We start from the raw sequence: 17,185 nt of genomic DNA, 5'->3' as shown, positions 1-17,185 counted from the left end.
ATAAAGTAAAGTCAGCCTTGTAATTGGGTTTTACAGGGAATCGCCAAATAGGTCAAATAATGACCATTCTCTGGCAATGGAGCTTTCAAATGTCTCTAACTTCATTTTCTCCTCTCCAGTCTGCCGGTTTTCACTGTGATTGCAGGCTATTAGTTTTCAAGGCTACTGTGGAGCTAGTGAGAGAGAAATGAAACTCAGAGAGCCTTGCAGTTCTTACCAAGAGTCAGCCATTTTTATCTTGAAGAAATGCTCCCCAGATTACTGCTCTGATTAATGTGTACAGTTTAAAAAAAGTTGATTTGGACCACTTTTGCCAATTTCCTCATTGTTTTTATAGAGGAGAATAATATGGAGGTCCTTACTCCATCATTTTGCTGGCATCAACTCTTAATACCTTTCTTTACCTAAAAAGCAATTACATTGATATATAAAGGAGAAATACTTGAGTAGTATATAGACTATATTATTTGGTAGGTTCTTACCACAAGAGTTCTCTAATATAAATGGCATTAATCCATCAATAAAATAGTGATACATTGTGTTCCTCATCTGATAAACAAGTCAAGTTTGCACAGGACCCATTTACTAGTATTACTTTGGATTTCATTATTTCAATCCAGTTCACTAAGCCACCAACACTAATTGAAATGACTAAAAATATAGGTACAAAAGTCATGAGCTTAAAATTCCTATTCCCAACAGCACTGAGAAGAGTGGAAGTGTTATATGGATAGATAGATATAGATATAGATATAGATATAGATATAGATATAGATATAGATATAGATACAGATAGTTATAGATATTTATAACTCAAAACAAACATGTCTGGGGCTAGATGAAAGCAATTTAAGACCAAAGGAGAATTCAAATCAGTCTTTTTATTTCCACCCCAATTCTGCAGGGCAAAGAATGATAGTGGAGACAGCATTCTTGGTGATAAACTCTCCAAGGCAACAGGTTTTAGAGACTGGCCTAGCTCTTGTCCTTGAGTATTTATACTAGACAGCAATTGTCTTCTGATGGGAGAAAGGTACCCACATAGGAAAAAAGCATGAAACCTGACACATATTATTAAGATTGTGAAAAAATATTGTTTTACATTTTATTTAATGTATTGAAGTTACACTAGTTAACTGAATTATACAGGCTTCAGGTGCACAATTCCACAACACATCATCTGCACATTGTATTGTGTGTTCACCACCCCAAGTCAAGTATTGTTCCATCACCATTATTCCCCTTTACTCTTCTCCACCTATGCCCACCCTTCTTCTCCCTGGCAATCACCACACTAGTCTGTGTCCATGATGTTTTGTTTCTTTTTGCTCAATCCATCCACCTTCCCCAGGCCCCCAACCCATATCCCCAGATAGCTGTTAGCCTGCTCTCTATGAGTCAGTCTCTATTTTGCCTGCTAGTTCCTTTTGTTCATTAGATTCCACATATGAGTGAAATCACATGGCTTGTTTCACTTAGCATAATGCTCTCCAGGTCAATCCATGGTGTCACAAAGGGTAAGATTTCCTTCTTTTTATGGCTGAGTAGTATTCCATTGTGTAAATGTACCACAGTCCCCCCCCCCTCCCCCACTCATCTACTGATGGGCACTTGGGCTGCTTAGGGTGTAAATAATACTGTAATGAACATAGGAGTGCATGTGTGCTTTCAAATTAGTGTTTTGGGTTTCTTTTGGATATAGTCCTGGAAGCAGAATTTCTGGGTCGTGAGGTATGCTCAGGTAGTAAGGATTCAAGTTTAGGTTGCCTGTGTGTTTGGTCAGTGCCTTTTCCACTGCCCATAAATTTCATGATATCAAAGAATCAAGAATTCACTGATCACTCTATCAACTCTATTTATTGCTTTAGTGACACATACTTTCTAAATCCATCAGATATTTAATACCTGTGTTTTCAGAAATGTGTTTTAGCTTAAGCAAAGTGTTTGCAACTCGGTTTGATGAGTCTTTGAAAGCACAGAGTTCTGGATCAGCTTTGATGTGTAGAGTTCTCTTTCTCCAGGATAACATTTCTGATCCCATGCCTGGAGACAAAAGAGGGGACAACCCCATGATGTTCCATATTGTAGCGTGCGCATGTATCTGCACACGCGGACACACACATACACACACAATTTTTGTTGTTGTTGTTAATCCTCACCCAAAGATATTTTTCCCACTGATTTTAAAAGAGAGTGGAAGGGAGTGAGGAAGGGAAGAGAAAGTGAGGAGGGGGGAGAGAGAAACATCAATGTAAGAGAGACACATCGATTGGTTGCCTCCCACACATGCCCTAACCGGGACCTGAGGATTGAACCTGCAACCAGGTACATGCACTTGACCAGGAGTCGAACCTAGGATCCTTAGGTGCATGTGGCTGACACTCCAACCACAGAGATACACTGGCTAAGGCCACACACAGACTTTTTAAATTAAAAAGGGAAAAGGAAAGGAAGACAAAATGGTCATCTTTCCATAGGGAAAAGGAAGTGCTAGGATAATCCGAAGGAGCAAGTGTGTCTGAAATCTGTAAAGATGAAAGGTGTCACTTTTTACCCATTAGCCTTGTAGAATGATAAGATCTTGAGAGTGTCTTGCTTCTTCAAGAGGTCACTAGAATACAGCTTCCAGAAAAAAACTGAAAGTTTTTCATGAAGGAGGTGTAGTTCCCTCTAGGGGTTTCCTTCAACATACATGTAGATTGCTATAAATTTTAGTGTTCACGAACTTTTTGATGTAACTTCTAAATCTTTCTGAGTTCCTTTTATAAATTTTGATATAAGACATGGGTATCTTTTGTCAACCTTCAAGGCCATATGGGATTTCTAGAATTTATTCTAGGGTTCTCTCTGATACCTCCATGATCAGAGAAAATAAGGGTGCATTTAGGGTTCAAATTCAGGAAACTAACCATGCTTTATTTTGCTGTCCAGTCAGTTGTCCAAAGATGTCAGGTGTGTGTCATGGAGAATCACTAGGAAGGCAAATTGTGAGTTTACTTCTTTAGACCTTCCAGAGAGAGAAGGAAAAACAGGCAGAGTTGGGGAGAGGAGGGGGGGGATGGACACTGAAAATAGTGTATAATTATTTGCAAATCTGCCTTAAGGCAAAAGAGCACCAACATTTTTTACTAGGTCTGTGTGCCAAAGGAATACCTCTTTGCTAACTGAATACTTCCTAAGGAGATTGTTTTTATCTTTACATCATTCCCAAATTGATGATTTTGAGATTTTTGCCCAATGTTTTCTTTAATATTTAAACTATTAACCAGAGAGTGTCATTACCCCCATGTAGTAGAGATTATAAATTACTTCTATTTGCAATGGAAGGGGAGGTCAGAGTTGGGTGGATATTCTTATTCCAGTGCCAGGTGGGAACTTTTTCATGTAAGCAATGATTAGTACTACGGTTGGCTGCCATTCTAAACTCTTCTTGTCTGTTTCAAAGCAAAGCTGGCTCTCCTCTCAAAGCAAAATGGAAGCAGTTGTCCTGGTTAGTCTCTCAGGGGGTCAACTTTGCGTTTCCCAACAATGAAAAATTCTTTTGGGAAAAACAAACCCAAAGAGTTATCTGTTTTCACTTTCTGTCTCTTATTTGTGTTTGGAATCTAATCATAACTGTTCAGTATATAGTTTTCTCTAATTCATACATACAACCCCATTCCTACTCCACTTTATTCCCTTGATACTTAATAATAAACCTGTTCTTAGGCCCTCTCCTACATGTATCAGTACACACACTCACACATGTGCACACACATACCCTAAGCACAAGTATGCACAAACAAAATTATTGGTCAAATATGTTAGTCAAATGTCCCAAGAAGTCTATAATCAAAAGAGAAGATATTCTCACATGCTTAGATTCCAACATTGGTTTAAAAAGATGATTTTTGAGCTCTTGAATTTTTTTTAAAAGTGTGTTAGTCAAACTCCCAAGAAAAACAACAAAAACCTTGATATAGTTTGTGTTTTTTATAAGTTTTATAGGCTCATATCCAGTATTAGTGAAACAATTTACTGATACAGTTTTATGACTTCTACATCCTAAATTGGTCTCTGCTAAGCTAACTAGAATATAAAGAATGTTCTGTCAAACTAGGATGCACCTTTTGTCTCACTCTTGTGGAGTTCCTATGCTTTAAAATATATATATATTGATTTCAGAGAGGAAGGGAGAGGGAGAGAGAGAAATATCAATGATGAGAGAGGATCACTGATGGGCTGCCTCCTGCACACCCCCTAACTGGGGACCAAACCTATAACCAAGGCATGTACCCTGACCCAGAATTGAACCATGACCCCCTGGTTCATATGTCAATGCTCAACCACTGAGCCATACTGGCTTTTTTGACTGTTTTTCAAAGGTACTAAAGATCAGGAGATAATTTTACTTCATATTTCCCATGTAAAAAGGAAACATAATTCTGTAAGACATGTTACCACTCTTATTTTAACTAGTAATTATTAACATACATATTTCTAAAATGCTGAAAAGAGAGCTATATCTTTATGTCAATATCCATGTTGAACTTTCCCTGAGCCGTGTGCTCTGAAAACAGCAATGTTTAAGAACACCATCCCCACCATTGTGGGTCTCAGAGATCCCTTCACCCTTTTATGCTCTAAGAAAGGGCTGCCCACCAGGAACCTCCCTTCCCTCTATGACTAAGATAAGACTCCTTGTCAACTTTTTCTCGTGGCTCCAATGAGACTAGCTGATGATCCCCTTGTTTACTTGTGATGAGGCCAAACAAAGACCCTTTTCCTTCTTCCTGAACCTGCTGTAAAGGGCAGATATAACCCCTCCAACTTCTTATTCATCTCATGAAGGATTACCTAAAATTAGGTCCTCCCCCCTAAAACTCCATGGACACAGAGATAATAACTTCCTGCTTAGCACAGGGACTAAGCCTTCACCCAATTGCAAAACTGTTATAGAAGAGCAGAGAAAAAACAAGCAACACTTAGAGAAATGGAGTTACACAGCTTTATTATGCCAGTGGGCCCAGAGGAGGTGGCCTCTCAAATTCTCAGCAAAGCAATATGGCGGAAGCTCCTCTTTTATCCCCTTTTGGTTTCTTTGTCCCCCAAATATGGAATGGGACTTCCAGTCCTTTTGTTGGCTTTGCAAAAAGCCCCAGGTGTTGGGGGTCTTGAGACCATACTTAAGGGCCTGGCCTGGTGCCTGCGCTAATAACCCCTCTCTGGGGAGCTGTGTCATGGTTTATGGTCTCTGTAAGATGTGAGCATTTAGGTAACAGGTCTTGCAACACCAGTTTGTGGAGAAAGGGGCAATGACTTAATTATAGGCTATCAAGAATGTACACTGGGCTTGCTGGCAAAGCTTCAGATTGCTAGGGGTGCCTCCCCCCCCCCCCCAAATATCAGTGTTACATTGCAATTAGCCTTTTCGTCTTCTCAAAACAGCCCCACTCTTTGCTCTTCCCAATGAGAATCAAATGCAAGAGCAGGCTGCTGAGACAGTCTGCTCCTCAGGTCTGCATGCTCTCTGTTTTCCAATTGTTTGAATAAAATCGGTTTCCTTAGTTGTTTTTGTTTTTATTATATCAGTGATGCTGAACAAAAGGGGAACTCTATTTAGGAGCTAGTTGTCAAGCTCGTCACCAAGTGGCCCTTGAATAATCTTTTATTTTTCCTTTACAGTCTGCATTTGGCGTCCACACTGCATATAGGCATGGTCACTTCCAAATAGAAACACACATTCATACCTTTGTTGAGCTCCATGTTTAAAATAGGAGATTACCCTCCACCAAATGGTTAAGTCTCGAAAAGCAGGATAAAGAAAGGTTTTCTAAGTCTTCAAAACCCCTCCCTATTCACAAAGGGTGAGCACTGTTAGACTTTTTAGTTTTAGTTGATAATTTTTATAAATAAACTAAGTGGGGTTTTTTCTTTCTTCCTCAATTTATAGGCACCAAGCAAGTTTTGTCCTCTTGAAATGTCCTTTCTTCAAGACAAGACAGATGGGCCAGATCTGCCATGAGCTACTAATACTATTCCTGGTAATTTGGTGGGTTTTCTTTGAGGAGGTCATATGGTGTGTGAGTTGGAGGGGTGCACAGAGAAGGGAGGGATGTATGCTCACCACCTGCGCTATGAGGTCAGCACTTCTCTCCAGGCCTCTTTGCTGGTCCGGAAACTTCCACACCCACCAGCGTCCAGCTTGCTAATACCACAATGCACTGCCGAACTCCAGGGGCTTCTGCAAAACTTGGTAGAAAAGGCAGGCTCCTTGGATAATGCTCCACAGAGGCAATTTGGATTTTCATTAAACAAGAATACTTGCTACTATTTCTGAGCTGCCTGCCACATGCCACCCAAAGCACTAGGCATATCACACATGACATTTTTCTACTGCACAACATGCTGAAAGTCAGAGTCAGGTCTGTCTGACTCCAACATCTCTGCTCTTTCCTTTACTAATAATTGATCTATGTTAAGAATAAATTTCAGGATCTGCTACAGAAAAAATGAGATAGATTGTGAAGTACATGAAAATCTTCATAGGTTACCGATAATCCTCTGAAGATTGTGTGTGTGTGTGTGTGTGTGTGTGTGTGTTAGGGAGTGGGGGGAGTAACTATAAATTCATACTTGTATTTATTTTTAATTACCAAAGGATAACTTTTCTATTGATTTTCAGAGAGAGTGGAAGGAAGAGAGGCAGGGGGGAGAGAGAGAAAGACAGAGAGAGAGAGAGAAACATTGATGTGAGAGAGACACATCAATTGTTTGCTACCGGCACATGCCTCGACTGGGGCCAGGGATCGAACCTGTAACCCAGGTATATGACCTTTACCGGGAATCTAACCTGAAATCCTTTGGACCTTGGGCAGTGCTCTCACCACTGAGTCACACCAACCAGGGCTGATATTTGTAGTTTAATATGCTGTTCGATAAAGCAAGAAACTGGGCCCATATTGGGCACATTAGCTGCGGTGACCAAAGGTCTCAGGGGTTGGTGCCAAGGGTTCTGTCCTCAGGTTTCTCTGATCAGCTCCACAGGGAGTCCCCGGTGTGCAGACATAAAGTAAAACAATGGAGAGATGTGGGGGAATTATCTGACTGCCTTTTCCCTATAGAGTGTTGTGAAAATGTTATCCCCCAATCTAAGAAGCATAATGTAGAATTCTAGAAAACACAGGTGAGATGAAGCCACTGTGTTATTTATACAAACAGGAATTCACATCAGCTCCCTCTGAATGCACCATATTAAGCCGCTCTTCTGAGGAAGAATGAAGTTTGAGACAAAGATGTTTTTTGTTCAGTCATAGGAAAACATTTCAGGGAGCTAGCTCTCTGCATGCCATCTCTTCTACATTTGCAGCTTCATTTACTTAACTCCACCTGGGAATGGGGAGAAGGCTGGAATGGCCTGGTGGAATCCTGCCGCCTGGACAGAGGGAAAGAGGCCAGGAACGCACACCTTTGTCTGTGACCATGTTGGCCTTGGGTCTTTCTATAATACCAGGTCCTCTGCTATTGCTTGACTAGTAAAATTTCAAGACAAACTTGCATCTATCAGTCGTCCAATTTCAGATCCACTAATTTTTTTTTCCAAAAGAATAGAGTTTACAGTGAAGTGATCTAAGAAAACTGTATCTGCCGATGTTTGGGAAAGATACCAGCAATCAAGAGGCAAAATTATTGACAAAGAAAGAAAAAACTAGGTAAGAGAAACACTAACAGAAACTTCGAGAGCCAAGAATAGAGCACTCACATTGGTACCCTAAAGTACAGGCAGTTTGAATGCAATAATAAAAAAAGAAAGTACACAGATACCTCACTCTGACCTCAGATCTTCAGCACCATGGCCAGCTCATGTTCTACTTCCCTTCTCCTCTGCACTGGCCTGCGCTCTAACTGGGGTCATACTGCTGTGGGATGGCTTCCCGCCTTCTTGGCATGGCTGGTGCTTAAAATGCCCTCTGTTGGCACAATTCACTTTTGCCATCTCCTTGATTGGCGATTCTTGAGGCTGGGTGTCTATCCCAACTACTGATGCCCCGCCAAGCCCAGGGTCCCCTATTGGGCTCTACAGGACACTCACTCATTACAGTGGTGTGAGAGAGCCTTGTACCTGTGCTCCTCCCCTCTGAACTCAGAGCACATCACCTGTCACAGAAATCCTCTTCACAAAAATCCTCCCTCCATCTCTGAGGTGTGTGCCACCTGCCCAGTTCTTAGTTAACCCATTTTGAAACTTTGGTATTCTGGCAACTCCACGGAAATTTCACATCTGTCTCACCTCAGTGCCGCATTCAAAACTTGTAACTTAACATCATGTTATACAGCATTCAGCATTTCCTATGCTATGATGGTGCCATCCGGTGCCATTCCCAACATTTTAAGCCTGAGTATTGTTACAATCATCTTTTTGAGCAGTGTATCGTTACAACTGGAATTCTTCTCCTTTCCACTTTGTGCTCTGGGCTCTGTAGAAATTTTGAATTTTAGTGTTTGTTCTATTTATGATGTTGGCATATAATGCACAAATCCTTGGCATCAAGATGGGAACAGACGGATGCACCTAGGGATTGCTCAGGACATTGTGGGTGGGTCCTACAAAGAAATTAAACCCCCATAAGAAATACACAAGGTTCCTTGTGAGACCCACGAGGAAAACAATCTGCTTCTCTTTATAAAAAGGCCACCAGGACTCACTACTCAATGTGCATGTACTCTTATAATATCAGTAGTGGACTCAACAGAAAGAGAACGAGGACTATGCAGTCATGAGAAGAAAGTTCACCTAACACTTTGTAAAGTGTTTACTAGGGGAAATGTTTTGAGATATCATAACGCCTACACACGATTCCAGTGGATGTTAGGAAGAATGGTTTTGCAGGCCAGGCTGGCTTCTGTAGTAATTACATTTATTCAGGGAACAAACCTACAGCTAATCAAAGAGCACTCTGGTCCTCCCTGGGGTGTCCAGTCCTCATGGCCCATGGCTGGAAAATAGAGCGGGGATACTGGGATTGAAGAGGAGATGTATGTCCTGTTAATTACACCACAAAGGCATGATCTTTGTGGTCCCAAACAGCAATTCTCATTTTCTGATAGGCTATATAATTTATCTATCTTTTATGGTCCATCTCTCTAATATATACATTTCATGATGGTAGGGAGCTTTCTTTTGTTTTCGGTTGTATCCTCCATGCCTGGCAGCTCGTTCAAGAATGGCTTCTCTCCCTAATGGAGTAAGAAGAAAGGGAGAAGGTATGAGAAGATAGATTCTTGGCTCAACACAAAGACCTTGCTAATCATGTGTACTGTCTACAGGCTGAGTGGCCTTCTCCAGGGAGTGGGTCTTCTCTGGTGCTCGATGAACCCCGGGGACTGTTGGCTGGGACTGCTTTGGGATGACACCTTAGAGGTCTTCCAGCTGACTTCCAGCCCTGTGGTTCTAAAGATGGAGCTTTGCCAAAGAATGTATAGTGGAGGGAACTCAGGACAGTCCCACTGTGTTGTTAATTGACCTTGGGGTGAGGAGTCAGAGATGGCACTGAGCCGAGACTCCCAGCCTGGGGATATGGGTGCCATTGCAGGAAACGCTGAAGTTCAATAGAAATGCTGGTTTGTGGGAAAACTATAACCAATAATTAGAAGCTTTGGGTTTAATGTGTTACTATATCACACAGGAGACATCCAGAAGGTGGTTACATTCAAGCAAATATGGAGCACCAGAGAGGCTAAGGTATGTCATGCCCATTTGTTAGAAAAAGCCACACTTCTCTCTACAGGAAGGTATCTCATAATGATGCTTAACAGGTATCATAGGTGAATAGCACACGTAGTAATACAATTTCATATAATTATGTAGAATGCAGGCATCAGAATATCATTTCACAGGCGAGAAAACAGTCCCAGAGTGACTTTAGTGCTTATAAAGGGCAGAGCTCAAACTTGAATCCCTGTCTTCAGAGTTTGAGTGTAAAGCTTTCTCCAGCTTTCTGCTTCAGAGAGCTGCGAGTCACTAGTCTGTGACTCCTCCTGACCATGGGACTGACTAGCTGGCTGCTCATTGGCAGCAAGAGCGCCCACCATTTGTCCTTGACCTCAGCTGTTGACACCCCCACCGCACCCTCAATTCCAGTTCCAGTGCTTATCACCTGCTACCAGGGAGCCTCACAATAAAACTGCAAGTTAATGATGGTTGCACCAGCGAAGCTTTCTTGGATGGCTAATACAACCTGCTCCCCAGTGCAATGGGCTCTTCCTTTCCCTTTCCCTCTGGTGATGATGTTCACTGTGAGAGCAGCTAATGGTTAGTCAGGTGCAGTGGCCTGGGAGCTGCGAGAAAATGAGCTCAACAGGGAACCACAAATAAGTTGTTAGAGCGAAGTGGAAATGAGAAGCGGAGGGAATTTGGACAGGTAGCTGAAGAAGCACTGGGGAGCATGGAGACAACACGGGGGGGAGGTTGTACGACTGCAGTTTCGGGGGGCACTTGCCTCGCTGCAGCATGACAGCACCTCTTTTTTTGCACTGGATTTCAGCCTGGAATGAAGGAGGGAGAGACCACAGGAATAATGGGGGAGTGGATAATGAACTAGGAGTGCCTTGGAGAAGTCATTTTGTCTCATACAGCTAACAGCAGCACCTGCTATATAATTTCACATTTTGTGTGAAAGCTAACTTTTATTTGCTATACAGAAAAGGCTGGCCAGTAACTGCCCAGAACTCCTGGATGGCAAAGATTGGGTCCATTCTTCCTTGGAAAGTTGAAGGGATATAGGCGTAAGGGATTGTGGTATTTTGTTCACTTGCAATTGTTGGAATCCTAATTCGGCACTACTGGATTAGGGCATGTTCCATCAACGTAAAGATCAAAAGCTCTCCTGTGGGGAAAGTCTCAACGTTATATCCGAAAGGGGTGACAGCCGCATTTTACTGCCATCAAAATAACTTATTACCCTTGTCGGCGCAAACTACTTTGGTAGGCACCAAATCCCAGAGGCTTCCTGATTCAATCACCCTCTGCTTTCTGCAGTCTGTTCCGTGTCCCGTTAGGCTCTCCACGTGTGACTAAAATGGAACCCTTAAAAACATCAACTCTGTGGACACTGCTGCAGGTCAAGAGAATGCTGGGTCCACCATCCGCGCCAATTACAGTGCTGGGGAGGAGTCTTAGGAGGCGCCATCCTCAACCTCAGTGCTGGAGATTGTCAATAACAAACATCGTTCAGGTTTCCACTTTCCCACAGGAAATCTGGGGAGAGGTACGAATTGAGGTTTTGTACCATCAGCATGAGCCATGCCGAGGCCGACCCTTCCTTCTTTCTTTCCTTCCTCTCCCCGTCCCCCAGGCAGCTCCCATACTGCACCTGAGAGAGAGGTACACAGGTGCCTCCCTTCCCAAGGGAAGAAGTCAGCAACATAATTTGGCATACCAGCCCGAATCGTTTTAAATTGTACCTTCTTCAGCCAGTTGCCTTGTGACATGTGTGTCTTTGCCTACATCTACATTTAAAGGCAGTACTTTTTAAAAAGGTACGTTATCAGGAATCGGCTTGGGGGTGTCTGCTAGGTCCCCAACAGCACAAAGGTCCTCTGCTTCACCAGCATGTCTTTCAGGAACTCCAAGGGCAGGTGGCTCTCCAGATCCACCGGCGCCCGCTGTCAGGCAGGGAGCGCAGGCTCCCTCCCTCGCGCACACGCCCGGCTCCCTTCCCCGCAGCGGCAGCCTAGACCCCAAAGCAGCGGCGCGCGAGGCGGCCTCCCCACCGGGTCGGGAACTGCTTTTGCCGCACACTTCCAGGGAGGTGCGGGGTGCCCGGATCGTTTATCAATCTTGTGCGCATTAAGAAAACCTCATCAGGTGTTGGTGGGAGGTGCTACTCTGCTAGAAGCCCAGCCCGTCCGTGGCGGCTGGGCTCACACGCACCCGCCCCGCAGCCAGAGCCGCCGCGTCCGGCTCCACGTCGCCCGGGATTCCCGACGCGGTTTCCCGCGTCCTCTCTCTCCGCGCGCCCGGGCAGCGGCGCCGGGAGTGGTGTCGAATCCACTGCGGCCTGTGGGCCCCCTCCGCGGCGGGGGGCACAGCGCCCACGCGGGAGTCCCGTGCGCCCGACCCCGGGCTCGCGGCGGCAGCGGCGGCGGCGGCGGCGCGGAGCCGCGGGCGGCGGGAGCGAGGCGAGCCCGGCGCTGGCACCCGCGCGGCGCCCGGATTGGTCTCCCGGAGCGCGCCGGCCGGGGGTTGGCTGCGGGCGGCGAAGAACAGGTGCACCGCCGCCCCATCGCGGCGCGCCAGGTCCGAGCGGCGGCCGGGCGGCCCCTGTGTCGGAATGCGGCTCCCCGGCGCCCAGCGCTCCGCGGCCCGGCAGCTCGGCCCCTGAAGGCGGCGGGAGGCCCAGCGCGGCGCGGGCCGGCGCCGGGGGAGCGGGCGGGCCGGCGCCCCGAGGATGCCGGCGCGGCTGGAGCGCGGGCGGGCGGCGGGCGGCGGCAGCGGCAGCAGACGCGGAGCCCCGGCGCACAGGAGGCCGCTCGGCGGGCTGCACCCGCGCCCCGCCGCTCCCTGACCGGCCCGCGGCGCCGCCGTCTCGCCCCTCTCGCGCGCGCTCGCCGCCCCCTCCCGGCCCGTCCCCTCCCCCGCTCCGCTCCACCCCGCCCGCCGCCCGCCTCTCGGGGGGAGGGGCGTGGGGGCAGGGAGCCGATTTGCATGCGGCCGCCGCGGCCGCTGCCTGCGCCGAGCCCGCCGCCGCCGGAGCCCGTGCCCGCGCCCGCGCCCGGCCGGCGCGGCCCCATGCCTCTGGCGCGGCCCTCGGGGGGGCGAAGGTGAAGACCGGCTCCTAGGATGAGTGAAGGCGCGGCCGCTGCCTCGCCACCGGGAGCCGCTTCGGCAGCCGCCGCCTCGGCCGAGGAGGGCACCGCGGCGGCTGCGGCGGCGGCGGCGGCGGCGGGCGGGGGCCCGGACGGCGGCGGCGAAGGGGCGGCCGAGCCCCCCCGGGAGTTACGCTGTAGCGACTGCTTCGTGTGGAACCGGCAGCAGACGTGGCTGTGCGTGGTGCCTCTGTTCATCGGCTTTATCGGCCTAGGGCTCAGCCTGATGCTCCTCAAATGGATCGTGGTGGGCTCCGTCAAGGAATACGTGCCCACCGACCTGGTGGACTCCAAGGGGATGGGCCAGGACCCCTTCTTCCTCTCCAAGCCCAGCTCCTTCCCCAAGGCCATGGAGACCACCACCGCGACCACTTCCACCACGTCCCCCGCTACCCCCGCCGCCGGCGGCGCCGCCTCTTCCAGGACGCCCAACCGGATTAGCACCCGCCTGACCACCATCACGCGGGCGCCCACTCGCTTCCCTGGGCACCGGGTGCCCATTCGTGCCAGCCCGCGCTCCACCACGGCACGGAACACTGCGGCCCCCTCGACGGTCCTGTCCGCCACGGCCCCTTTCTTCGGTAGCAGCACGCCAGGCTCCCGACCCCCGGTGCCAGGAAGCCCCAGTACCCAGGCAATGCCCTCCTGGCCCACTGCGGCATTCGCTACCTCCTCCTACCTTCACGACTCCACTCCCTCCTGGACCCTGTCTCCCTTTCAGGATGCTGTGGCCGCCTCCTCCTCCCCCGCCACCACCACCTCGTCTTCCTCCTCTACCACCACCACGCCAGAGACTAGCACCAGCCCCAAATTTCGTAAGTAAACCCTGTGTTTTGAACTCTGATCTCCTACTGACTTTCCTCCTTCCTCCCGCTGTCTTTTCCCCTTGCTGCCTGTCATCCAACACCCCCTCTCCCCCCATCACCCCCGTTCCAGGTTTGGAGCACTTTGTGAGACAGAGAGTTAAAACTGGCCGCAAGGGAGGAACACGGCGCCTGCCTGTTTGGGGTACCGGGGTGGGGTGGGGGCGGCAGGAAGTGGAAGGAGATCGCCCAGCTCCACGGGCCCTGCTTCAGTGGGTCCCACATGAGAACACACCTAACTCCCTTCAAAGGGTTAACGCGAGAGCGCAGCCTCCACACTGCAGACCTGCTGGCCGGGCTCTGGGATCTGGCTCCTTTTAAGAGCCGGGAGGAAGGGGGGGAAGAAGGGAGGGTGGGCCTTCCCCAAGGCAATGAGCCCTTTCCCTGCCTTGAGGAAGGAAAGAGAAGCAAATGCCAACTGACCAGCATAAACCACCCAGGGAAGTTACGTCCCTGTGGGGCGGTGGAGGGCGTGGGCTGATGGTTTGATGGAGATGTTGGCGAAAAGAAGCTGGAGACACTTAGAGCAGCCCTGACCCGGGCTGGGATCGGGAAGGGTTAATTTGAAGCTATTGGGGGAAGTAGGGAAAGGGGGCGGTTCTCAGCAAAGGGCTAAACTGATCCCCGCCCCCCGCCCTCACCCCTACCGCCCCTCCCCCCCCCCCCCCCCAGCCTGCCCATGGCCATTCCTAGTGTGGAAATTGATTCTGTGGCCGCCGAGAGTGAGTGAACTGGGGGGAAATATGAAGGGAGCCCTGCAGAGCTGCCGCCTCTAGGGTCCTGACAAGGAGGAGTGCTCTCAGCTCTGCCAAGCATTTGCTTTTCTTCCTTTCCCTAAGGTGGGGTGTGAGCCCAATCTCCCCGCCCTCTGTGCCTGAAAAATATAGGTGGAGTGGGACAGAGCTCTGTGCATTCAAGGATGACCACATCCAACCCTTTCGAAACAGGTCACACTTGGAATGGAGCATCTCCAACCTCTGCTCAGTTGCTGCCAGCATTGGCCGGCTTACCCAAAGCATGATAGCTTTCTGTGTATTCCTATAGGAGGTGTATATTTCTCTGTCTTTATGAAGGTTGTAGATGACTGATTGACACCCCGTCCCCAGTCCCCACCTTGTTCTTAGAGTAAGGAAATCTCAGGGAGCTTCTTCATCTGACTATTGATCAGGATCTGGGAACAGTTTGTACAACCTGTGAAGGTTATTTAGGACAAACTCCCAGCCTGCCAGTTCAAGTTCTGTGCAAGGCTATTCTCCCGAAATTGCCCGGCTGTGCTGTCTTCATAGTGTATTTGGGTTTTGAGCCTTAACATCTGGGGAAAAGGCAGAGTGCTCATCATGAACTCTTCAATAGGAATACCTTGGTTGGTTTCAGTCATCGGGTAATTTCTCATTTCCCTGATCTGTGGTCTTTCTTACCCTGGGTGTTAATCCTTGAAAACTTTTTTTTTTTTTAATTTAGGAGTTAGTGTATTTGTAAGTAAAAAAAAGAGAGAAATTCCTTATGCCATTCCTTATTCTGCTTTGGAAAAAATAGGCTAGAAGATCAACTGGGAGACAGGGAGAAGAGGCAAAGGAGGGAATCTGCCACAAACCGGAATGGCAGTCGAACCAGTAACTTGCCACTTCTCTCTCCTTTGGCTGAAGCAGTCATTTCTGGGAATGCGTTTTCTCAGGAGGTGTTCAGAGGCTTCTCTCAACAAATCTAGCTTGAGTTTTGTGAAGGGATAAAGGATGTGCAAGTGTATGTGTGAACATTTGCGGTGGGTTGAAAATATATGTGTCTATTCTGAAAACCCCAGATTTTTTAATCTTTTCTTTTGATACAGTTGATAGGAATAATGGAGCATGGGTGTACTTCTCAATCTCCTGTGTGGGGAGGGGGTGTGTGTGGGGGGAGCATGCACACGGGGGAGGAGGGGGATAGAATGGGGAGGTATTTCATGTTCCTTTTCAATTGGTTTCCTTGTGATCCGTTCGGAGGTTTTGTGTTTTTTTTTTAAAGCCCAAGGTAATTATTTCTATCCCTCCATACTCCTTTCCTACATTCTGTAGAAGAGGATGGCAGACTGTTTAATAAGTAATGATTATTGACAGGGCTCTCAGCCCCAAGGAAAAGGGGAGGGGTCTGTTAATGGTGTCAGTGTTCACATAGACGTATAAGCAGTATTTGTTTTATGCGTATCTGAAGTCCAGGTCTTTTTCTTTTTTTAAACCTTTAATAAGAAGTCAAATTAAGGGATAAAATGCAAGTATGCAAATCCAGCAGAAACTGACCTGGTTTGCATATATCAACAAGGGAAATTTTAATGAAAGGAAGATTATGTAGTTTCCATAAAAGATAAGTTTAAATACATAGGTTGTATGGTAATTTAAAGAAAAAGTATGGTTTAATTATTTTTTGGTCCAAGATTGCTGCATGATGAACAAACTGAAATGAAGATTTCATTTGAGGGATTTCACCACTGCTTCTGTGGGCTGAAGAATGGCCTGTCTGGTATTTACATTTTTCACTTGTTTCGATTATGTTACTAAAGTTCCCAGTAGAGAAATTCCTCTTTGGCCTAGCTCCTACTCCAGGATTCAGTTGGCTTTTTTCTTTCTTTCTTTGAAATGAAAGCCATAGACTGGATTATAGCACCTATGGACAGCAAAGGATGATGCTCTGCTTTTTTTTTTTTTTACACTAACCAATTCTTAATGGCCAAGATCTTTGCTCTTGACTTGACCACCTCGAGGCTTATAGAATGGATGGCTTTTTGTTCATCTTAGGTCAGTCAGAAGGGGTCTGCATAAAGGCAGCACAGCTCTTTGGAGTAGAAGAGGCTGGCTCACTCTAGAATAAACTTGCTGGTGGATAATAGGATTTTTGCAAGCAGAAGCTATTTTGCTCTGTGGAAGGCCCAGTTTAGAAATTGTTTCTAATCTTCTGAAGGATCAGAGATGAGGAAATGTTGAACCTGAAAGGCAGAGGGAGAAGAAGGGTTTGGAAATCCACTCCTCTTCCCACCTATAGACCATGAGCTGAACCAAAACTTCCCTCTGCTACTGGGACCTCTTGGGTTCCCAGTTAGTTGCCCAGGATTTGCCTTCCCTTCAGACGTTTTAGAAAGAAGCATCATAAACATATTGACACTAGTGGATTATTTTACCAAACGCATCTTTGAAGCATTTTGCATCTGAAAGTTTAGATTAGTTTATAAATTTTTTTCAAGCCAAGGAGAGATTCACTACAGACAGTAGAGAAACAATGATTTTTACATCGCATTGGGTTGTGTTTTCAGACTTGAAACATCTATGTAGAATGTTGTCAGTGCAAACATGAATTGTTAGTTCACTCAGCAAAATACACTAATAGGAGAAAGATCAGAGCCATTGGCGAAATTCACCTACAAAAGACAAAGAGCCGGTTTTAATGAGTAATAACTTTTGGAAGGTACATAGTTAATTCCAACGAGGAAGATGGATCACAAATCT

The 17,185-nt window shown here is 47.0% G+C and overlaps 1 protein-coding gene across 3 annotated transcripts in view; it reads left to right on the top strand.

The window, feature by feature from the left end:
* The first annotated feature begins 12,820 nt into the window (after window positions 1–12,820).
* NRG3 (neuregulin 3) overlaps window positions 12,821–17,185 on the top strand; it is a 1,064,346-nt gene continuing 1,059,981 nt past the window's right edge. For all 3 annotated transcript variants that reach the window (XM_054729073.1, XM_054729072.1, XM_008149153.3), the window contains exon 1: window positions 12,821–13,661. In XM_054729073.1, coding sequence (XP_054585048.1) covers window positions 12,821–13,661 — 841 coding nt within the window. The remainder of the gene's footprint in view (window positions 13,662–17,185) is intronic.

Source organism: Eptesicus fuscus, chromosome 17 (genome assembly GCF_027574615.1).
Source record: "Eptesicus fuscus isolate TK198812 chromosome 17, DD_ASM_mEF_20220401, whole genome shotgun sequence".
NCBI lineage: Eukaryota > Metazoa > Chordata > Mammalia > Chiroptera > Vespertilionidae > Eptesicus > Eptesicus fuscus.
The sequence above is the reverse complement of the archived record's forward strand: the minus strand, read 5'-3'. Positions and strand labels throughout refer to the sequence as shown.